This window comes from Coregonus clupeaformis, unplaced genomic scaffold, assembly GCF_020615455.1.
Source record: "Coregonus clupeaformis isolate EN_2021a unplaced genomic scaffold, ASM2061545v1 scaf0766, whole genome shotgun sequence".
NCBI lineage: Eukaryota > Metazoa > Chordata > Actinopteri > Salmoniformes > Salmonidae > Coregonus > Coregonus clupeaformis.
The window spans coordinates 178684-203899 of NW_025534221.1; the positions used below are offsets into that span (position 1 = coordinate 178684).

The following is a 25216-nucleotide window of genomic DNA, read 5'->3' on the forward strand; positions in this document are numbered from 1 at the left end:
CATTATGTAGTGGTGTGTTCTCCTGTGGGCTTTAGGTCATTAGATAGTGGTGTGTTCTCCTGTGGGCTTTAGGTCATTATGTAGTGGTTTGTTCTCCTGTGGGCTTTAGGTCATTAGATAGTGGTGTGTTCTCCTGTGGGCTTTAGGTCATTAGATAGTGGTTTGTTCTCCTGTGGGCTTTAGGTCATTATGTAGTGGTGTGTTCTCCTGTGGGCTTTAGGTCATTATGTAGTGGTGTGTTCTCCTATGTGCTTTAGGTCATTAGATAGTGGTGTGTTCTCCTGTGGGCTTTAGGTCATTATGTAGTGGTGTGTTCTCCTGTGGGCTTTAGGTCATTAAATAGTGGTGTGTTCTCCTGTGGGCTTTAGGTCATTATGTAGTGGTGTGTTCTCCTGTGGGCTTTAGGTCATTATGTAGTGGTGTGTTCTCCTGTGGGCTTTAGGTCATTATGTAGTGGTGTGTTCTCCTGTGGGCTTTAGGTCATTAGATAGTGGTGTGTTCTCCTGTGGGCTTTAGGTCATTAGATAGTGGTGTGTTCTCCTGTGGGCTTTAGGTCATTAGATAGTGGTTTGTTCTCCTGTGGGCTTTAGGTCATTATGTAGTGGTGTGTTCTCCTGTGGGCTTTAGGTCATTATGTAGTGGTGTGTTCTCCTGTGGGCTTTAGGTCATTATGTAGTGGTGTGTTCTCCTGTGGGCTTTAGGTCATTAGACAGTGGTGTGTTCTCCTGTGGGCTTTAGGTCATTAGATAGTGGTGTGTTCTCCTGTGGGCTTTAGGTCATTAGATAGTGGTGTGTTCTCCTGTGGGATTTAGGTCATTATGTAGTGGTGTGTTCTCCTGTGGGCTTTAGGTCATTAGATAGTGGTGTGTTCTCCTGTGGGCTTTAGGTCATTATGTAGTGGTGTGTTCTCCTGTGGGCTTTAGGTCATTATGTAGTGGTGTGTTCTCCTGTGGGCTTTAGGTCATTAGATAGTGTTGTGTTCTCCTGTGGGCTTTAGGTCATTATGTAGTGGTTTGTTCTCCTGTGGGCTTTAGGTCATTAGATAGTGGTGTGTTCTCCTGTGGGCTTTAGGTCATTAGATAGTGGTTTGTTCTCCTGTGGGCTTTAGGTCATTATGTAGTGGTGTGTTCTCCTGTGGGCTTTAGGTCATTAGATAGTGGTGTGTTCTCCTGTGGGCTTTAGGTCATTAGATAGTGGTGTGTTCTCCTGTAGGTTTTAGTTATGTTAATTCTGGTCAATTCAAATGGCTTTAGTTGCATTGGAAACACATGTTTACGTTGCCAAAGCAAGTGAAATAGACAGTAAACAATCAGAAATGAACGGTAAAACATTACACTTACAAAAGTTCCAAAGGAATAGAGACATTTCAAATGTCATATTATGTCTATATACAGTGTTGTAACAAGGCGCAAATAGTTAAAGTACAAAAGGGAAAATAAATCAACATAAATATGGGTTGTATTTACAATGGTGTTTGTTCTTCACTGGTTGCCCATTTCTTGTAGCAACAGGTCACAAATCTTGCTGCTGTGACGGCACACTGTGGTATTTCACCCAATTCAATCAAAATTGAATTTTAAAAAAAATGTTGTTCTGTGTAATCTGAGGGAAATATGTGTCTCTAATGTTGTCATACATTTGGCAGGAGGTTACGAAGTTCAGCTCAGTTTCCACCTCATTTTGTGGAAACTTAGTCAAAGTTTTCCTTAATTTTAGGTCAGTCACAGTGGTCAGGTATTCTGCCACTGTGTACTCTCTGTTTAGGGCCAAATAGCATTCTAATTTGTTCAGTTTTTTGGTTAATTCTTTCCAATGTGTCAAGTAATTATATATTTGTTTTCTCATGATTTGGTTGGGTCTAATTGTGTTGTTGTCCTGGGGCTCTGTGGGGTCTGTTTGTGAACAGAGCCCCAGGACCAGCTGGCTGAGGGGACTCTTCTCCAGGTTCATCTCTCTGTAGGTGATGGCTTTGTTATGGAAGGTTTGGGAATCGCTTCCTTTTAGGTTGTTGTAGAATTTAATGGCTCTTTTCTGGATTTTGATCATTAGCAGGTATAGTCCTAATTCTGCTCTGCATTTATTATTTGGTGTTTTACGTTCTACACGGAGGATGTTTTTGCGAGAGACATTGAACGAGAGACATTGTGCAAATGAGCAAAGTTTTGATGCATGCTTGAGTCTGTAGGAAGAGCAGGACTGGCGTACTGGCGTTTTTTCCACGCAGGAAAAAAAAGAGGAAACGCAGAAGAAATATCTTGCAGCGTTTTATAAACGCAGATCTAAAATGCTTCTTATTGGAATTTCTGCTCGGCACCAGACTCGTTTTGTGCCTCAGTTGCATTTCTAAACTCTGATGATAATTCACCAAGGGGCATTCTATCACCAGACAGACATTCTATCACCTGACAGACTATTTTTCTCTGTACTGTGTTCAGTGTAGCCAGCCTACATCTATGTTTAAACGGTAAAATGCAATATTAACTTCATATTGATGGCACATAAGCCGTTTTCAAAGGGAGTGCATTTTAGGGGCAGTCGCGTTTTTAACATTTTGTCTGTTAAGTATCTTCTCAACAGCGATACCCACTCCAGTCGGCAGATGGCGATATGCGTCTTTCAGGCGATGCTACCAGTGTGACGTATAATCTAGTGGACGGGACGTTTCTTTAACAACAACATCTAGTCAGGCACCTCGGTAGCTTGTTAGGCGACATAGCAGAAACATTCAATCTCTGGACTGTGTTATGAACACAATTATATCGTATCTACTTTTGACTTCATATTTACGTTGTTGTTGTTAGTCAGCTAGCTGTCTTGATAAGTTGGCCTAGCACTAGGCTAATGCTAGCTAGCTATTATCGCCGAAACATTGAAGAGCTTTGGACTGTGTCGGTGTGTATTAGCCACTGGGAACACAATTATATCGTATCTACTTTTCATTTCATATTTAAGTTGTTGTTAGTCAGCTAGCTGGCTTGATAAGTTGGCCTAGCACTAGGCTAATGCTAGCTAGCTATTATCGCCGACCATGAACTCACTAAGCTACTCTCCTCCTGCTAAAGAAGAGGAGGTCTGCTGGACGGAGAAAGAAGCTCTAGTGAAAGAGGAGGAGGAGGAAGAGGAGGATGTTACAATACAAAAACAAGTAGAGGGTGAAGCTGTTACCGTGAAAGAAGAAGAGAAAGACGTTACAGTGAAAGAAGAGGAAGAACCGTTCAGAGTGAAAGAGGAGGCGGATGTTACTGTGAAAGAAGAGGTGTTCAGAGTGAAAGAGGAGGAGGATGTTACTGAGAAAGAAGAGCGGGAACAGAAAGAGGATGTCGTTTTTAAAGTGAAAGAGGAGGAGACAACTGTCACATTGAAAGAGGAGGAGACAGAAGGCCAGATGAACACCAGTAAGTACTAATCATAATAACGACCACGAACTCTACAGTTGTTGAACTGATGGACACAGACGTGGTTTTAAAGCAGCAATGGTTTTTGTTTGGCATACATTTTAAAGTGAAAAATCAGTCTCGTGTAATTCCGTTATAGTGTAATTGCCCAGCTCCTAACTATACTGAACAAAAATATAAACGCAACATGCAACAATTTAAAATATTTTACTGAGTTACAGTTCATAGAAGGAAATCAGTCAATTGAAATAAACTAATCTATGGATTTTATGACTGGGCAGGGGCGCAGCAATGGAGCCAGGCCCAGCAAATCAGAGTGAGTTTTTCCCCACGAAAGGGCTTTATTTCAGACAGAAATACTCCTCAGTTTGCTCAGCGTTGAGCCCTGAACTATAATAATAATAACACATTGGTTAAATCTGCCTGCTACAGTGGCTGGTATATTCTTTAATCTGCCTGCTACAGTGGCTGGTATATTCTTTAATCTGCCTGCCACAGTGGCTGGTATATTCTTTAATCTGCCTGCTACAGTGGCTGGTATATTCTTTAATCTGCCTGCTACAGTGGCTGGTATATTATTTAATCTGCCTGCCACAGTGGCTGGTATATTCTTTCATCTGCCTGCCACAGTGGCTGGTATATTCTTTCATCTGCCTGCCACAGTGGCTGGTATATTCTTTAATCTGCCTGCCACAGTGACTGGTATATTCTTTAATCTGCCTGCCACAGTGGCTGGTATATTCTTTCATCTGCCTGCCACAGTGGCTGGTATATTCTTTCATCTGCCTGCCACAGTGGCTGGTATATTCTTTAATCTTTCTGCTACAGTGGCTGATATATTCTTTAATCTTTCTGCTACAGTGGCTGGTATATTCTTTAATCTGCCTGCCACAGTGGCTGGTATATTCTTTAATCTGCCTGCCACAGTGGCTGGTATATTCTTTAATCTGCCTGCCACAGAGGCTGGTATATGCTTTAATCTGCCTGCTACAGTGGCTGATATATTCTTTAATCTGCCTGCCACAGTGGCTGGTATATTCTTTTAAATCTTCCTGCCACAGTGGCTGGTATATTCTTTAATCTGCCTGCCACAGTGGCTGGTATATTCTTTAATCTGCCTGCCACAGTGGCTGGTATATTCTTTAATCTGCCTGCCACAGTGGCTGGTATATTCTTTAATCTGCCTGCCACAGTGGCTGGTATATTCTTTAATCTGCCCGCCACAGTGGCTGGTATATTCTTTAATCTGCCTGCCACAGTGGCTGGTATATTCTTTAATCTGCCTGCCACAGTGGCTGGTATATTCTTTAATCTGCCTGCCACAGTGGCTGGTATATTCTTTAATCTGCCTGCCACAGTGGCTGGTATATTCTTTAATCTGCCTGCCACAGTGGCTGGTATATTCTTTAATCTGCCTGCCACAGTGGCTGGTATATTCTTTAATCTGCCTGCCACAGTGGCTGGTATATTCTTTAATCTGCCTGCCACAGTGGCTGGTATATTCTTTAATCTGCCTGCCACAGTGGCTGGTATATTCTTTAATCTGCCTGCCACAGTGGCTGGTATATTCTTTAATCTGCCTGCCACAGTGGCTGGTATATTCTTTAATCTTTCTGCCACAGTGGCTGGTATATTCTTTAATCTGCCTGCCACAGTGGCTGGTATATTCTTTAATCTGCCTGCCACAGTGGCTGGTATATTCTTTAATCTGCCTGCCACAGTGGCTGGTATATTCTTTAATCTGCCTGCCACAGTGGCTGGTATATTCTTTAATCTTTCTGCTACAGTGGCTGGTATATTCTTTAATCTGCCTGCCACAGTGGCTGGTATATTCTTTAATCTGCCTGCCACAGTGGCTGGTATATTCTTTCATCTGCCTGCCACAGTGGCTGGTATATTCTTTCATCTGCCTGCCACAGTGGCTGGTATATTCTTTCATCTGCCTGCCACAGTGGCTGGTATATTCTTTAATCTGCCTGCTACAGTTGCTGGTATATTCTTTAATCTGCCTGCCCCAGTCGCTGGTATATTCTTTCATCTGCCTGCCCCAGTCGCTGGTATATTCTTTAATCTGCCTGCCACAGTGGCTGGTATATTATTTCATCTGCCTGCCACAGTGGCTGGTATATTCTTTAATCTGCCTGCCACAGTTCCTGGTATATTCTATAATCTGCTGCCATCAGTGGCTGGTATATTCTTTAATCTGTCTGCTACATTGGCTGGTATATTCTTTAATCTGCCTGCCACAGTGGCTGGTATATTCTTTAATCTGCCTGCCACAGTGGCTGGTATATGCTTTAATCTGCCTGCCACAGTGGCTGGTATATTCTTTAATCTGCCTGCCACAGTGGCTGGTATATTCTTTAATCTGCCTGCCACAGTGGCTGGTATATTCTTTAATCTGCCTGCCACAGTGGCTGGTATATTATTTAATCTGCCTGCCAAAGTGGCTGGTATATTCTTTAATCTGCCCGCCACAGTGGCTGGTATATTCTTTAATCTGCCTGCTACAGTGGCTGGTATATTCTTTAATCTGCCTGCCACAGTGGCTGGTATATTCTTTAATCTGCCTGCTACAGTGGCTGGTATATTCTTTAATCTGCCTGCTACAGTGGCTGGTATATTCTTTAATCTGCCTGCCACAGTGGCTGATATATTCTTTAATCTGCCTGCCACAGTGGCTGGTATATTCTTTAATCTGCCTGCCACAGTGGCTGGTATATTCTTTAATCTGCCTGCCACAGTGGCTGGTATATTCTTTAATCTGCCTGCCACAGTGGCTGGTATATTCTTTAATCTGCCTGCCACAGTGGCTGGTATATTCTTTAATCTGCCTGCCACAGTGGCTGGTATATTCTTTAATCTGCCTGCCACAGTGGCTGGTATATTCTTTAATCTGCCTGCCACAGTGGCTGGTATATTCTTTAATCTGCCTGCCACAGTGGCTGGTATATTCTTTAATCTGCCTGCTACAGTGGCTGGTATATTCTTTAATCTGCCTGCCACAGTGGCTGGTATATTCTTTAATCTGCCTGCCACAGTGGCTGGTATATTCTTTAATCTGCCTGCCACAGTGGCTGGTATATTCTTTAATCTGCCTGCCACAGTGGCTGGTATATTCTTTAATCTGCCTGCTACAGTGGCTGGTATATTCTTTAATCTGCCTGCTACAGTGGCTGGTATATTCTTTAATCTGCCTGCTACAGTGGCTGGTATATTATTTAATCTGCCTGCTACAGTGGCTGGTATATTCTTTAATCTGCCTGCCACAGTGGCTGGTATATTCTTTAATCTGCCTGCCACAGTGGCTGATATATTCTTTTAAATCTGCCTGCCACAGAGGCTGGTATATTCTTTAATCTGCCTGCTACAGTGGCTGGTACATTCTTTAATCTGCCAGCCACAGTGGCTGGAAAATTCTTTAATCTGCCTGCCACATTGGCTGGTATATTCTTTAATCTACCTGCCACAGTGGCTGGTATATTCTTTAATCTTTCTGCCACAGTGGCTGGTATATTCTTTAATCTGCCTGCCACAGTGGCTGGTATATTCTTTAATCTGCCTGCCACAGTGGCTGGTATATTATTTAATCGCCGCCCAGTGGCTGGTATATTCTTTAATATTTCTGCCACAGTGGCTGGTATATTATTTCATCTGCCTGCCACAGTGGCTGGTATATTCTTTAATCTGCCTGCCACAGTTCCTGGTATATTATTTTATCAGTTGCTGGTATATTCTTTTATCAGTGCCTGGTATATTCTTTAATATTTCTGCTACATTGGCTGATATATTCTTTAATCTGCCTGCTACAGTGGCTGGTATATTCTTTAATCTGCCTGCTACAGTGGCTGGTATATTCTTTAATCTGCCTGCCACAGTGGCTGGTATATTCTTTAATCTGCCTGCTACAGTGGCTGATATATTATTTAATCTGCCTGCCACAGTGGCTGATATATTCTTTTAAATCTGCCTGCCACAGAGGCTGGTATATTCTTTAATCTGCCTGCCACAGTGGCTGGTATATTATTTAATCTGCCTGCCACAGTGGCTGGTACATTCTTTAATCTGCCTGCTACAGTGGCTGGTATATTCTTTAATCTGCCTGCTACAGTGGCTGGTATATTATTTAATCTGCCTGCCACAGTGGCTGGTATATTCTTTAATCTGCCTGCCACAGTGGCTGGTATATTCTTCAATCTGCCTGCCACAGTGGCTGGTATATTATTTAATCTGCCTGCCACAGTGGCTGGATAATTCTTTAATCTGCCTGCCACAGTGGCTGGTATATTCTTTTAAATCTGCCTGCCACAGTGGCTGGTATATTCTTTAATCTGCCTGCCACAGTGGCTGGTATATTCTTTAATCTGCCTGCCACAGTGGCTGGTATATTCTTTAATCTGCCTGCTACAGTGGCTGGTATATTCTTTAATCTGCCTGCTACAGTGGATGGTATATTCTTTAATCTGCCTGCTACAGTGGCTGATATATTCTTTAATCTGCCTGCCACAGTGGCTGGTATATTCTTTAATCTGCCTGCCACAGTGGCTGGTATATTATTTAATCTGCCTGCCACAGTGGCTGGTAAATTCTTTAATCTGCCTGCCACAGTGGCTGGTATATTCTTTAATCTACCTGCCACAGTGGCTGGTATATTATTTAATCTGCCTGCTTCAGTGGCTGGTATATTCTTTAATCTGCCTGCCACAGAGGCTGGTATATTCTATAATCTGCCTGCTACAGTGGCTGATATATTCTTTAATCTGCCTGCCACAGTGGCTGATATATTCTTTTAAATCTGCCTGCCACAGAGGCTGGTATATTCTTTAATCTGCCTGCTACATTGGCTGGTACATTCTTTAATCTGCCTGCTACAGTGGATGGTATATTCTTTAATCTGCCTGCTACAGTGGCTGATATATTCTTTAATCTGCCTGCCACAGTGGCTGGTATATTCTTTAATCTGCCTGCCACAGTGGCTGGTATATTCTTTAATCTGCCTGCCACAGTGGCTGGAAAATTCTTTAATCTGCCTGCCACAGTGGCTGGTACATTCTTTAATCTGCCTGCCACAGTGGCTGGTATATTATTTAATCTGCCTGCTACAGTGGCTGGTATATTCTTTAATCTGCCTGCCACAGTGGCTGGTATATTATTTAATCTGCCTGCTACAGTGGCTGGTATATTCTTTAATCTGCCTGCCACAGTGGCTGGTATATTCTTTAATCTGCCTGCCACAGTGGCTGGTATATTCTTTAATCTGCCCGCCACAGTGGCTGGTATATTCTTTAATCTGCCTGCCACAGAGGCTGGTATATGCTTTAATCTGCCTGCTACAGTGGCTGATATATTCTTTAATCTGCCTGCCACAGTGGCTGATATATTCTTTTAAATCTGCCTGCCACAGAGGCTGGTATATTCTTTAATCTGCCTGCCACAGTGGCTGGTATATTCTTTAATCTGCCTGCCACAGTGGCTGGTATATTCTTTAATCTGCCTGCCACAGTGGCTGGTATATTCTTTAATCTGCCTGCCACAGTTGCTGGTATATTCTTTAATCTTCCCGCCACAGTGGCTGGTATATTCTTTAATCTGCCTGCCACAGTGGCTGGTATATTCTTTAATCTGCCTGCCACAGTGGCTGGTACATTCTTTAAGATGCCTGCTACATTGGCTGGTATATTCTTTAATCTGCCTGCTACAGTGGCTGGTATATTCTTTAATCTGCCTGCTACAGTGGCTGGTATATTCTTTAATCTGCCTGCCACAGTGGCTGGTATATTCTTTAATCTGCCTGCCACAGTGGCTGGTATATTATTTAATCTGCCTGCCACAGTGGCTGGAAAATTCTTTAATCTGCCTGCCACAGTGGCTGGTATATTCTTTAATCTGCCTGCCACAGTGGCTGGTATATTCTTTAATCTGCCTGCCACAGTGGCTGGTATATTCTTTAATCTTTCTGCCACAGTGGCTGGTATATTCTTTAATCTGCCTGCCACAGTTGCTGATATATTATTTAATATGCCTGCCACAGTGGCTGGTATATTCTTTCATCCGCCTGCCACAGTGGCTGGTATATTATTTCATCTGCCTGCCACAGTGGCTGGTATATTCTTTCATCTGCCTGCCACAGTGGCTGGTATATTCTTTAATCTGCCTGCTACAGTTGCTGGTATATTCTTTAATCTGCCTGCCCCAGTCGCTGGTATATTCTTTCATCTGCCTGCCCCAGTCGCTGGTATATTCTTTCATCTGCCTGCCACAGTGGCTGGTATATTATTTCATCTGCCTGCCACAGTGGCTGGTATATTCTTTAATCTGCCTGCCACAGTGGCTGGTATATTCTTTCATCTGCCTGCCACAGTGGCTGGTATATTCTTTAATCTGCCTGCCACAGTGGCTGGTATATTCTTTAATCTGCCTGCCACAGTTGCTGGTATATTCTTTCATCTGCCTGCCCCAGTCGCTGGTATATTCTTTCATCTGCCTGCCACAGTGGCTGGTATATTATTTCATCTGCCTGCCACAGTGGCTGGTATATTCTTTAATCTGCCTGCCACAGTTCCTGGTATATTATTTTATCAGTGGCTGGTATATTCTTTAATATTTCTGCTACATTGGCTGATATATTCTTTAATCTGCCTGCTACAGTGGCTGGTATATTCTTTAATCTGCCTGCCACAGTGGCTGGTATATTCTTTAATCTGCCTGCCAAGTTCTGTTTTTCAGTGGCTGGTATATTCTTTAATCTGCCTGCCACAGTGGCTGGTATATTCTTTAATCTGCCTGCCACAGTGGCTGGTATATTCTTTAATCTGCCTGCCACAGAGGCTGGTATATTCTTTAATCTGCCTGCTACAGTGGCTGATATATTCTTTAATCTGCCTGCCACAGTGGCTGATATATTCTTTTAAATCTGCCTGCCACAGAGGCTGGTATATTCTTTAATCTGCCTGCCACAGTGGCTGGTATATTCTTTAATCTGCCTGCCACAGTGGCTGGTACATTCTTTAATCTGCCTGCTACATTGGCTGGTATATTCTTTAATCTGCCTGCTACAGTGGATGGTATATTATTTAATCTGCCTGCTACAGTGGCTGGTATATTCTTTAATCTGCCTGCCACAGTGGCTGGTATATTCTTTTAATCTGCCTGCCACAGTGGCTGGTATATTTTTTAATCTGCCTGCCACAGTGGCTGGAAAATTCTTTAATCTGCCTGCCACAGTGGCTGGTATATTCTTTTAAATCTGCCTGCCACAGTGGCTGGTATATTCTTTAATCTGCCTGCTACAGTGGATGGTATATTCTTTAATCTGCCTGCTACAGTGGCTGATATATTCTTTAATCTGCCTGCCACAGTGGCTGGTATATTCTTTAATCTGCCTGCCACAGTTCCTGGTATATTATTTTATCAGTGGCTGGTATATTCTTTAATATTTATGCTACATTGGCTGATATATTCTTTAATCTGCCTGCCACAGTGGCTAGTATATTCTTTAATCTGCCTGCCACAGTGGCTGGTATATTCTTTAATCTGCCTGCCACAGTTCCTGGTATATTATTTTATCAGTGGCTGGTATATTCTTTAATATTTATGCTACATTGGCTGATATATTCTTTAATCTGCCTGCCACAGTGGCTAGTATATTCTTTAATCTGCCTGCTACAGTGGCTGGTATATTCTTTAATCTGCCTGCCACAGAGGCTGGTATATTCTTTAATCTGCCTGCTACAGTGGCTGATATATTCTTTAATCTGCCTGCCACAGTGGCTGATATATTCTTTTAAATCTGCCTGCCACAGAGGCTGGTATATTCTTTAATCTGCCTGCCACAGTGGCTGGTATATTATTTAATCTGCCTGCCACAGTGGCTGGTACATTCTTTAATCTGCCTGCTACATTGGCTGGTATATTCTTTAATCTGCCTGCTACAGTGGATGGTATATTATTTAATCTGCCTGCTACAGTGGCTGATATATTCTTTAATCTGCCTGCCACAGTGGCTGGTATATTCTTCAATCTGCCTGCCACAGTGGCTGGTATATTATTTAATCTGCCTGCCACAGTGGCTGGAAAATTCTTTAATCTGCCTGCCACAGTGGCTGATATATTCTTTTAAATCTGCCTGCCACAGAGGCTGGTATATTCTTTAATCTGCCTGCCACAGTGGCTGGTATATTATTTAATCTGCCTGCCACAGTGGCTGGTACATTCTTTAATCTGCCTGCTACATTGGCTGGTATATTCTTTAATCTGCCTGCTACAGTGGATGGTATATTCTTTAATCTGCCTGCTACAGTGGCTGATATATTCTTTAATCTGCCTGCCACAGTGGCTGGTATATTCTTTAATCTGCCTGCCACAGTGGCTGGTATATTATTTAATCTGCCTGCCACAGTGGCTGGAAAATTCTTTAATCTGCCTGCCACAGTGGCTGGTATATTCTTTAATCTACCTGCCACAGTGGCTGGTATATTATTTAATCTGCCTGCTACAGTGGCTGGTATATTATTTAATCTGCCTGCCACAGTGGCTGGTATATTCTTTAATCTACCTGCCACAGTGGCTGGTATATTATTTAATCTGCCTGCTACAGTGGCTGGTATATTATTTAATCTGCCTGCTACAGTGGCTGGTATATTATTTAATCTGCCTGCCACAGTGGCTGGTATATTCTTTAATCTGCCCGCCACAGTGGCTGGTATATTCTTTAATCTGCCTGCTACAGTGGCTGGTATATTATTTAATCTGCCTGCCACAGTGGCTGGTATATTCTTTAATCTGCCCGCCACAATGGCTGGTATATTCTTTAATCTGCCTGCCACAGTGGCTGGTACATTCTTTAATCTGCCTGCTACAGTGGCTGGTATATTCTTTAATCTGCCTGCTACAGTGGCTGGTGGACCAAAAACTAACCAAAACAAGACAATTGTCAAAGTTTGTAAAAACATTCACTACATTAGCTAGGTTTCCTTCCGATTTGTGACAGATTTTCATGTGAATATTCTAAAATCTGCATCAAACAATATGCACATTTTCCCAACAGAAATGTATTTCCATCAAACATACTTTTTTGCAAACAAAAAGCTGTGAGTGATGACGTAATGTACATAAAAAGTACATTTGCGGTTAAATTCCCATGTACCGAATGAAAAATACTAGTTAAATGGGTTTCCATCACATTTTCAACTATAGCAACTATAGCCCACTCTGGTCTTGGTACATGTGCTGAAGCCACCAGCTTGTACACACAGGAGAGAAACCTTATAGCTGTAATCAGCCAACAGCGACTACACACAGGAGAGAAACCTTATAGCTGTAATCAGCCAACAGCGAGTACACACAGGAGATAAATCTTATCGCTGTAATCAGCCAACAGCGACTACACACAGGAGAGAAACCTTATAGCTGTAATCAGCCAACAGCGACTACACACAGGAGAGAAACCTTATAGCTGTAATCAGCCAACAGCGAGTACACACAGGAGAGAAATCTTATCGCTGTAATCAGCCAACAGCGACTACACACAGGAGAGAAACCTTGTAGCTGTAATCAGCCAACAGCGACTACACACAGGAGAGAAATCTTATAGCTGTAATCAGCCAACAGCGAGTACACACAGGAGAGAAATCTTATCGCTGTAATCAGCCAACAGCGACTACACACAGGAGAGAAACCTTATAGCTGTAATCAGCCAACAGCGACTACACACAGGAGAGAAACCTTATAGCTGTAATCAGCCAACAGCGAGTACACACAGGAGAGAAATCTTATCGCTGTAATCAGCCAACAGCGACTACACAGGAGAGAAACCTTATAGCTGTAATCAGCCAACAGCGACTACACACAGGAGAGAAACCTTATAGCTGTAATCAGCCAACAGCGACTACACACAGGAGAGAAACCTTCTAGCTGTAATCAGCCAACAGCGACCACACACAGGAGATAAATCTTATAGCTGTAATCAGCCAACAGCGAGTACACACAGGAGAGAAACCTTATAGCTGTAATCAGCCAACAGCGAGTACACACAGGAGAGAAATCTTATAGCTCTAATCAGCCAACAGCGAGTACACACAGGAGAGAAACCTTATAGCTGTAATCAGCCAACAGCGAGTACACACAGGAGAGAAATCTTATAGCTGTAATCAGCCAACAGCGAGTACACACAGGAGAGAAACCTTCTAGCTGTAATCAACCAACAGCTGGAAGATACAATGGGGCTGGGCCATCTACATTATGAGATTATTATGGATAAGAGCCATATTATTTGTATTTGTCAAACGGCAGCCAAGCATCGATCATCATGTCACCAGAATAAGACCGTCGATACTTATTGGAAAGGAGCATCAAGCTCATCACCGTGGCACTTTCACCACCCTGTGAAGTTCATCGTAACTTATTTCATCTGTAGCCTAAATAAACTGCATCGTTTCCTCATAGTGGGAGGACCACACAACATATCATCGCTTGACTCCAAGTTTACTTTGATATGATGGTTATTCTATAAATATTTGCGCATAAATAATTAATTTTACAGACACAGAAAGATCCCACCATGTCGAACAAACAAATGAGTGCCTTCAGAAAGTATTCATACGCCTACAAATTGCCTGTCGTTATTTATAAAATTGTACCTGCATTTCCTGTTTCCATCAGCCCAGTCGTGACCTTTTTCATGTGTTCATCTGAATGAAATGGTTGAATGGAAACCTGGTTAGTGACTGTGTGACTTTGTCGTTCACACAGGAGAGAGACGTGACCTTCGTGGATCCTCTGGGGAGCCTCAACAACAACATGAAGCTGAGGAGTCAGAGAAGAGTCTCTCCACATCAGAACATCTCAAGAAACACCAGCGGAAACCCACAGGGAAGAAATCTCACTGTGGGAAACGTTGCAAATCTTCATCCGAATTTAAAATACACCAGCGAGTACACACAGGAGAGAAATCTTATAGCTGTGATCAATGTGGGAAGAGTTTTAATCATTCAAGAAATCTGAAAACACATGAGCTGACACACAGAGGAGAGAAGCTTCACCACTGTTCAGATTGTGGGAAAAGTTTTTCAACATCACAGACTTTGAAGCTGCACCAGAGAACACACACAGGAGAGAACCCTTATAGCTGTGATCTGTGTGGGAAGAGATTTGGTCGAGCCGATCAACTGATTGTTCACCAACGAACACATTCAGGAGAGAAACCGTATAGCTGTGATCAATGTGCGAAGAGTTTTGCTCAGCCAAGCAACCTGAAAACACACCAGCGGACACACACAGGAGAGAAGCTTCACCACTGTTCAGATTGTGGGAAAAGCTTTTCAACATCACAGACTTTGAAGCTGCACCAGAGAACCCACACTGGAGAGAAGCCTTATCGCTGTGATCAATGTGGGAAAAGCTTCAGTCAAGCCGATCAACTGATTATACACCAGCGAGTACACACAGGAGAGAAACCTTATAGCTGTGATCAGTGTGGGAAGAATTTTACTCAGTCAAGCAGCCTGAACAGACACCAGAGAACACACACAGGAGAGAAACCTTATAGCTGTGATCAATGTGGGAAAAGCTTTGGTAGAGCTTATTATCTGACTGAACATAAGCAAACACACACAGGAGACAAACCCTACCACTGCTCTGACTGTGGGAAGAGCTTTGCTTCCCTAAGAAACCTGACACAACACCAGAGAACACACACAGGAGAGAAACCTTATAGCTGTGATCAATGTGACAAGAGATACTCTCATTCAAGTTCTCTGATTAAACATCAGAAAATACATGCAGGAGATCCACAGAGTGTGGAATGATCTCCAACACCAGACCTGGGTAGTAGAACACAGAGTGGAATGATCTCCAATACCAGACCTGGGTAGTAGAACACAGAGTGGAATGACCTCCATCACCAGACCTGGGTAGTAGAACACTGAGTGTGGAATGATCTCCAACACCCAGACCTGGGTAGCAGAACACAGAGTGTGGAATGATCTCCAACACCAGACCTGGGTAGTAGAACACAGAGTGTGGAATGATCTCCAACACCAGACCTGGGTAGTAGAACACAGAGTGTGGAATGATCTCCATCACCAGACCTGGGTAGTAGAACAGAGAGTGTGGAATGACCTCCAACACCAGACCTGGGTAGCAGAACACAGAGTGTGGACTGATCTCCAATACCAGACCTGGGTAGCAGAACAATCATCATTGCATAAGGTTTTTATATAGCCCATGCGCAGAGCGTTATATGTCAGACATTTAGAAAATGGGAAAAAAGTGTGTTTGTGTTGGAGGTGTTTTTATTCACACTCATGGGTTATTAAATCACTTTTTATCTTTAGTTTTTACCGCATGGAATGGTCTCTAAAATTATGCTCCCTAGTAAAAATGATTGTTATCAATCAATAATGACAAACCTCCTGGCATTGACAACTTAGATGAAAAGCTACTGAGGATGGTAGCTGACTCTATAGCCACTCCTATCGGTCATATCTTTAATCTGAGCCTAGAGGAAAGTCTTTGTCCTCAGGCCTGGAGGGAAGCCAAAGTCATTCCGCTACCCAAGAGTGGTAAAGCAGCCTTTACTGGTTCTAACAGCAGAACTATCAGCTTGCTGCTGTTGGAAAAGATTGTGTTTGACCAAATACAATGCTATTTCTCTGTAAACAAATTAACAACAAACTTTTAGCATGCTTATATAGAAAGGCACTCAACATGTACTGCACTGTCACAAATGACTAATGATTGGTTGAAAGAAATTGATAATAAGAAGATTGTGGGAGCTGTAGTGTTAGATTGCAGTGCAGCCTTTGAAATTATTGACCATAACCTGTTGTTGAAAAAGCGTATGTGTTATGGCTTTTCAACCTCTGCCATATCGTGGATTCAGAGCTATCTAATAGAACTCAAAGGGTTTTCTTTAATGGAAGCTTCTCAAATGTTAAACATGTAAAGTGTGGTGTACCACAGGGCAGCTCTCGAGGCCCTCTACTCTTTTCTATATTTACCAATGACCTGCCACTGGCATTAAACAAAGCATGTGTGTCCATGTATGCTGATGATTCAACCATATACGCATCAGCAAACACAGCTAATGAAGTCACTGAAACCCTTAACAAAGAGTTGCAGTCCGTTTTGGAATGGGTGGCCAATAATAAACTGGTCCTGAACATCTCTAAAACTAAGAGCATTGTATTTGGTACAAATCATTCCCTAAGTTCTAGACCTCAGCTGAATCTGTTAATGAATGGTGTGGCTGTTGAACAAGTTGAGGAGACTAAATTACTTGGTGTTACCTTCGATTTTAAACTGTCATGGTCAAAACGTATGGATTCAATGGTTGTAAAGATGGGGAGAGGACTATCCGTAATAAAGAGATTTTTTGACAACACACTCCACAAAAGCAAGTTCTGCAGGCTGTAGTTTTGTCTTATCTTGATTATTGTCCAGTCGTGGTCAAGTGCTGCATAGAAAGACCTAGTTAAGCCGTGTCGTGGAAATACTTCTCAAAGATATCTCTCAGACACCGGAGCTTGGAACCACCAAGAATCTTCATAGAGCTGGCCGCCCGGCCAACCTGAGCAATCGGAGGAGAAGGGCCTTGGTCAGGGAAATGATCAAGAACCCAATGGTCACTCTGACAGAGCTCTAGATGGGAGAACCTTCCAGAAGGACAACCATCTCTGCAGCACTCCACCAATCAGGCCTTTTATGGTAGAGTGGCCAGACGGAAGCCACTCCTCAGTAAAAGGCACATGACAGCTCGCTTGGGATTTGCCAAAAGGCGGACTACAAAAGGAAAACCAGCCACGTCTCGCTTCCAGACGAGCTAAACACCTTCTTCTTCTTCGCTTTGAGGATAACACAATGCCACCGACGAGGCCCACTACCAAGGACTGTGGCCTCGCCTTCTCCGTGGCCGACGTGAGTATGACATTTTAAGCATGTTAACCCCCGCAAGGCTGCCGGCCCAGAAGGCATCCCTAGCCGCGTCCTCAGAGCATGCGCAGACCAGCTGGCTGGTGTGTTTACGGACATCTTCAATCTCTCCCTTTCCCAGTCTGCTGTCCCCACATGCTTCAAGATGGCCACCATTGTTCCTGTACCCAAGAAAGTAAAGGTAACTGAACTAAATGACTATCGCCCCGTAGCACTCACCTCTGTCATCATGAAGTGCTATGAGAGACTAGTCAAGGATCATATCACCTCTACCTTACCTGTCACCCATGACCCACTTCAATTTGCTTACCGCCCCAATAGATCCACAGACGATGTAATCGCCATCACACTGCACACTGCCCTATCCCATCTGGACAAGAGGAATACCTATGTAAGAATGCTGTTCATTGACTGTGGGGAGAACAAGTATTTGATGCACTGCCGATTTTGCAGGTTTTCCTACTTACAAAGCATGTAGAGGTCTGTCATTTCTATCATAGGTACACTTCAACTGTGAGAGACGGAATCTAAAACAAAAAATCCAAAAAATCACATTGTATGATTTTTAAGTAATTAATTTGCATTTTATTGCATGACATAAGTATTTGATACATCAGAAAAGCAGAACTTAATATTTGGTACAGAAACCTTTGTTTGCAATTACAGAGATAATACGTTTCCTGTAGTTCTTGACCAGGTTTGCACACACTGCAGCAGGAATTTTGGCCCACTCCTCCATACAGACCTTCTCCAGATCCTTCAGGTTTCGGGGCTGCCGCTGGGCAATACGGACTTTCGGCTCCCTCCAAAGATTTTCTATTGGGTTCAGGTCTGGAGACTGGCTAGGCCACTCCAGGACCTTGAGATGCTTCTTACGGAGCCACTCCTTAGTTGCCCTGGCTGTGTGTTTCGGGTCGTTGTCATGCTGGAAGACCCAGCCACGACCCATCTTCAATGCTCTTACTGAGGGAAGGAGGTTGTTGGCCAAGATCTCGCGATACATGGCCCCATCCATCCTCCCCTCAATACGGTGCAGTCGTCCTGTCCCCTTTGCAGAAAAGCATCCCCAAAGAATGATGTTTCCACCTCCATGCTTCACGGTTGGTATGGTGTTCTTGGGGTTGTACTCATCCTTCTTCTTCCTCCAAACACGGCGAGTGGGGTTTAGACCAAAAAGCTCTATTTTTGTCTCATCAGACCACATGACCTTCTCCCATTCCTCCTCTGGATCATCCAGATGGTCATTGGCAAACTTCAGACGGGCCTGGACATGCGCTGGCTTGAGCAGGGGGACATTGCGTGCGCTGCAGGATTTTACTCCATGACGGCATAGTGTGTTACTAATGGTTTTCTTTGAGACTGTGGTCCCAGCTCTCTTCAGGTCATTGACCAGGTCCTGCCGTGTAGTTCTGGGCTGATCCCTCACCTTCCTCATGATCATTGATGCCCCACGAGGTGAGATCTTGCATGGAGCCCCAGACCGAGGGTGATTGACCGTCATCTTGAACTTCTTCCATTTTCTAATAATTACGCCAACAGTTGTTACCTTCTCACCAAGCTGCTTGCCTATTGTCCTGTAGCCCATCCCAGCCTTGTGCAGGTCTACAATTTTATCCCTGATGTCCTTACACAGCTCTCTGGTCTTGGCCATTGTGGAGAGGTTGGAGTCTGTTTGATTGAGTGTGTGGACAGGTGTCTTTTATACAGATAACGAGTTCAAACAGGTGCAGTTAATACAGGTAATGAGTGGAGAACAGGTGGGCTTCTTAAAGAAAAACTAACAGGTCTATGAGAGCCGGAATTCTTACTGGTTGGTAGGTGATCAAATACTTATGTCATGCAATAAAATGCACATTAATTATTTAAAATCATACAATGTGATTTTCTGGATTTTTGTTTTAGATTCCGTCTCTCACAGTTGAAGTGTACCTATGATAAAAATGACAGACCTCTACATGCTTTGTAAGTAGGAAAACCTGCAAAATCGGCAGTGTATCAAATACTTGTTCTCCCCACTGTAAATATATATATATACACACATATACACACACACATACATACATACACATATCCTTAAAAAATATATAAATTCCCCTTTATAACTTTCCAACCCCGCCATCCTTTCCCTACTTGGAGTAAACTAGTGAACAACAATGCTTAGGCCTCTACTTCCAGTTTATACTTACTATCTACATTTTATGGACACAATCAATTTTAAAATAATTATATTTTGTTTGTTTTTTTCTCCTGAACTTCTTCTATTCTCAACCTCTCCGATCATTTTCATGATGTCCATCTGGGTTGCTTCTATATGCCATATCTTTCTAACTGTGTTCTTTGCCAAAAGCTCCCAACCTACAACCTACAGTGGGGGAAAAAAAAGTATTTAGTCAGCCACCAATTGTGCAAGTTCTCCCACTTAAAAAGATGAGAGTGGCCTGTAATTTTCATCATAGGTACACGTCAACTATGACAGACAAATTGCGGAAAAAAAATCCAGAAAATCACATTGTAGGATTTTTTATGAATTTATTTGCAAATTATGGTGGAAAATAAGTATTTGGTCGCATACAAACAAGCAAGATTTCTGGCTCTCACAGACCTGTAACTTCTTCTTTAAGAGGCTCCTCTGTCCTCCACTCGTTACCTGTATTAATGGCACCTGTTTGAACTTGTTATCAGTATAAAATACACCTGTCCACAACCTCAAACAGTCACACTCCAAACTCCACTATGGCCAAGACCAAAGAGCTGTCAAAGGACACCAGAAACAAAATTGTAGACCTGCACCAGGCTGGGAAGACTGAATCTGCAATAGGTAAGCAGCTTGGTTTGAAGAAATCAACTGTGGGAGCAATTATTAGGAAATGGAAGACATACAAGACCACTGATAATCTCCCTCGATCTGGGGCTCCACGCAAGATCTCAGCCCGTGGGTCAAAATGATCACAAGAACCACACAAAAATCCCAGAACCACACGGGGGGACCTAGTGAATGACCTGCAGAGAGCTGGGACCAAAGTAACAAAGCCTACCATCAGTAACACACTACGCCGCCAGGGACTCAAATCCTGCAGTGCCAGACGTGTCCCCCTGCTTAAGCCAGTACATGTCCAGGCCCGTCTGAAGTTTGCCAGAGTGCATTTGGATGATCCAGAAGAGGATTGGGAGAATGTCATATGGTCAGATGAAACCAAAATAGAACTTTTTCGTAAAAACTCAACTCGTCGTGTTTGGAGGACAAAGAATGCTGAGTTGCATCCAAAGAACACCATACCTACTGTGAAGCATGGGGGTGGAAACATCATGCTTTGGGGCTGTTTTTCTGCCAAGGGACCAGGACGACTGATCCGTGTAAAGGAAAGAATGAATGGGGCCATGTATCGTGAGATTTTGAGTGAAAACCTCCTTCCATCAGCAAGTGCATTGAAGATGAAACGTGGCTGGGTCTTTCAGCATGACAAAGATCCCAAACACACCGCCCGGGCAACGAAGGAGTTGCTTCGTAAGAAGCATTTGAAGGTCCTGGAGTGGCCTAGCCAGTCTCCAGATCTCAACCCCATAGAAAATCTTTGGAGGGAGTTGAAAGTCCGTGTTGCCCAGCGACAGCCCCAAAACATCACTGCTCTAGAGGAGATCTGCATGGAGGAATGGGCCAAAATACCAGCAACAGTGTGTGAAAACCTTGTGAAGACTTACAGAAAACGTTTGACCTGTGTCATTGCCAACAAAGGGTATATAACAAAGTAATGAGAAACTTTTGTTATTGACCAAATACTTATTTTCCACCATAATTTGCAAATAAATTCATTAATAATCCTACAATGTGATTTTCTGGATTTTCTTTTCTCATTTTGTCTGTCATAGTTGACGTGTACCTATGATGAAAATTACAGGCCTCTCTCATCTTTTTAAGTGGGAGAACTTGCACAATTGGTGGCTGACTAAATACTTTTTTCCCCCACTGTATATACTTATTACGGACACAGTATACTTTACATTATTAGCTATCTTTGTTATAATTTGTTGTTAGTTGTTATTAGTCCCATCCTTCAATTCCATTCAACACCTCCCATCTATCTCTTAACACCATCCATATTGGATTTCTATTTGCCATATATATTTAAACTGTACTGTGATGTTTTACAAAAGTTCTGAACCTTTCTATTCTCATTGTTTCTACAGATTGTGAATTGAAAATAAACATTTTTGCTAAAAGTATTATTATTTTATTGATCGATTGACTAGGACTTTTCAGTTCACCCAGTAATGCTATCTGCAAGGTTAGCTCCAGGTAAATATTGCAATCCTTTAGCCATTCCTGGACCTGTGTCCAAAAACAAGCTACAAATGGACAGTACCAAAGAATTTTATATAATAATTTAAATTGAAAGATTCTAAGTTTTGAATCCGGTGTCGTTTTGCGTATCAGTTCATAAACACTATGCCATGGGATCGGTACGTCAAAAATCTCTTCCCAACTATTTTGCAATCTATATGGGACGGCTGTCAATCCTTTGGTCCTTAAATGAAACTGGTATACTTTTTTATTTATCACAGTTTTCCTTAACCAATTATGTTCTTTAATGCAAGGCCGACAGACAAGTTCCTTACTTTCTCCCCCTTCCACTTTCCTCTTCCACTTTTGCGGTAAGGCTGCAATTATTTGGTTGTAATTTTGGGTAGAGCAGACATTTCCATATGTTTTTGTTAGCTGCATGTGCGACATAACTCCACCAGTCCTACCGATGATATAATTTACGAAGATTATACCTTTTTTAAACATTTAGTCAAAAAACAATTAGTATATTTGAGTTTAACCACAATATTTGTTGCATTATTTGTTATGTCGTTTCTGGAGGATTAAATTGAAATTGCAACCAACTTTCTATGGCTTGTTTTAGAAATAGTGATATTTGGGAGATGATTTCCTTTTCAAATAACTGAAAGTGAGAGGTTGTAATCTGAATAAAGGGAAAAAGGCCATTCTTGAACATTGGGTGAGACAATCTTTCTTAATTTGCTAGAGAACCAGTTTGGATTTAAGTATAACTTTTGTACGACTGAAGCTTTTAGTGATAGGTCTAATGCTTTAATATTTAATAATTTCTGTCCTCCGAATTAATATTCATTATATAAATAGGCCCGTTTAATTTTGTCTAGCTTGCCGTTCCAAATAAAATTGAATATTTTTTTCTCATATAATTTAAAAAACTGTTCGCTAGGCGTAGGCAAGACCATAAGCAAATAGGTAAACTGGGATAATACTAAATAGTTAATCAGGGTGATTTTTCCACAAATTGACAGGTATTTACCTTTCCATGGTAGTAAGATCTTATCTATTTTTGCTAACTTTCTATTAAAATGTATTGAAGTGAGATCATTTATTTCCTTTGGGATATGTATTCCGAGTATATCCACATCACCATCAGACCATTTTATTGGTAAACTACATGGTAATGTAAAAATTGTATTTTTTAGTGATCCAATACGTAATATAGTACATTTGTCATAATTTGGTTGTAATCCAGAGAGGTTAGAAAATGTATCTAGATCCTCTATGAGGCTGTGGAGGGATTCTAGTTGTGGATTTAAAAGAAAACATGTATCATCAGCGTACAATGACATCTTTGTTTTTAAGCCCTGGATTTCTAATCCCCTGATATTATTGTTGGATCTGATTTTAATAGCTAACATCTCGATGGCCACAATAAATAGATATGCCGATAGTGGACAACCTTGTTTCACTCCTCTTGACAGTTTAAAACTTTCTGAGAAATAGCCATTATTTACTATTTTACACCTAGGGTTACTATACATGATTTTGACCCATTTTATAAGAGATACTCCTAAATTGAAATGCTCCAGGCATTTATATATAAACCTCAGTTGTACTTTATCAAATGCCTTTTTGAAGTCTGCTATGAATAGCAGGCCTGGTTTCCCAGATTTTCCATAGTGTTCTATTGTTTCCAATACTTGCCTTATATTATCTCCAATGTATCTTCCATGTAAAAAACCTGTCTGATTAGAATGAATAATATCCGACAATACCTTTTTAATTCTATGCGCTATACATTTTGCTAGAATTTTTGCATCACAACACTGAAGTGTAAGGGGCCTCCAATTTTTTTAATGGAATATTAAAAAACTTTATATTTTCCACTTGTATCCTGTTTCAGAAAATAATGAGATCAGACCTTCTTCTTGAGTGTTAGATAATCGACCATTTACATAGGAGTGGTTAAAACATGCTAATAACGGTCCTCTTAGTATATCAAAAAAGGTTTGGTATACCTCGACTGGTATGCCATCCAACCCTGGAGTTTTCCCGGACTTAAAGTATTTAATTGCATCCAGAAGTTCCTCCTCTGTAATTTCACCTTCACATGAGTCTTTCTGTGTGGCTGTTAATTTTACATTATCAATAGAAAAAAAATCTCTACAATTAGCTTCAGTTAGAGGAGATGGAGGCGACTTAAATGAAAACATATGCTTAAAGTACTTTGTTTCCTCCTTCAAAATATCATTTGGTGAATCATGGGTGACTCCGTCACTTGTAACCAGTTTCATTAAATTATTTTTGGTAGCATTCCTATGTTGAAGATTAAAAAAGAATTTGGTGCATTTTTCCCCATATTCCATCCAGTTTGCTTTATTTTTATAATATATTACACTTGATCTTTCTTGAATAAGTTTCTCCATTTATTTTTGTTTTTCCTCTAATTTATTCTGAGCCTCTATGTTACAGTTTTTATTGCTATCTATCTGTTCTGTTAGACTTTCTATTTCCTTTGTTAGTATAAACTCTTGACCTAAATTGCTTTTGTTTTCGAGATGAGTACTGAATTGCATGGCCTCTAAAGGCACATTTAAAGGTGTCCCATACAATAAGGGGATTTGCTGTACCTATGTTATGTCGGAAAAAGTCAGTTATAAATTCCTTTGTCCTAGTTAAAAATAAATTATCATCCAATAGGCTTTGATTAAATTTCCAATATCCTCGCCCACGTGGAAATTCAGTAAGAGTAATGTATATGCCTATTATATGATGGTCCGACCGCATTCTGTCCCCTATCAACACTTTTTAAACTTTTGGTGCCAACGAGAATGAGATAAGAAAGAAGTCAAGACGACTAGCTTGATTGAGTCTCCGCCATGTATATCTAACTAGATCAGGATATTTAAGCCTCCATATATCTACTAGTTCTAATGTATCCATGACATTCACGATTTCCTTAAGAGCATGTGGGTGATTGTTTGTGGTGTGATTTCCTTTACGGTCCATTGAGCTATTTAAAACAGTATTATAATCCCCCACCATAATAATATTGTCTTGAATTGCTTTCAGGGTTGATAATTTATTATATATATTGTCAAAGATGTGTGGATCATCATTATTTGGTCCGTAAAGGTTAATGAGCCATATCTATACCCAGTGACCGGCAGACCACCCCCGTCCCCTCGGATCCTGAGGGACCGGGACCCAATTGAAAGCTCTCTCTCACTACTCCTGCTCATAGACCCCCGGTCGGCTCTGGGATATGCAACCATTTCCCCTCTCACTCACTTAACGCCGCACCTTTCCAAACACAAAAATGCACACCACATGGTTAACTGCGGAGGAAATGGGCCGAGCGTGCAAACGCACCCGCATCCCGCACCTGCCGCAAGGGGGAAAGAACGCCAGAGAGAACACAGGAACTACCACAACAACCGTCCGCCAAAACAACCACAACAACCGTCCGCCAAAAAAGCCATGTTCTAATTAGTTGTATTTTGAAGATGTATTATTCTGCTTGTTATCTTTTCTTGTTATATCATCTTATCCTTTTATAAAATACTATACTTACTGTAAATGTTCTTTAATATTACAATCCCTACCATTGCTA

At 41.9% G+C, this 25216-nt stretch overlaps 1 protein-coding gene across 1 annotated transcript; it reads left to right on the top strand.

Annotated features, from left to right (window-relative positions):
• Positions 1-14191: 14191 nt before the first annotated feature.
• On the top strand, positions 14192-15233 carry LOC123485613 (zinc finger protein 2 homolog; the record flags this gene model as incomplete). Its single annotated transcript, XM_045216646.1, has 1 exon — positions 14192-15233. A coding segment is annotated over one exon (1008 nt), but the record flags the coding sequence as incomplete, so codon positions are not given.
• Between the last annotated feature and the right edge of the window lie 9983 nt (positions 15234-25216).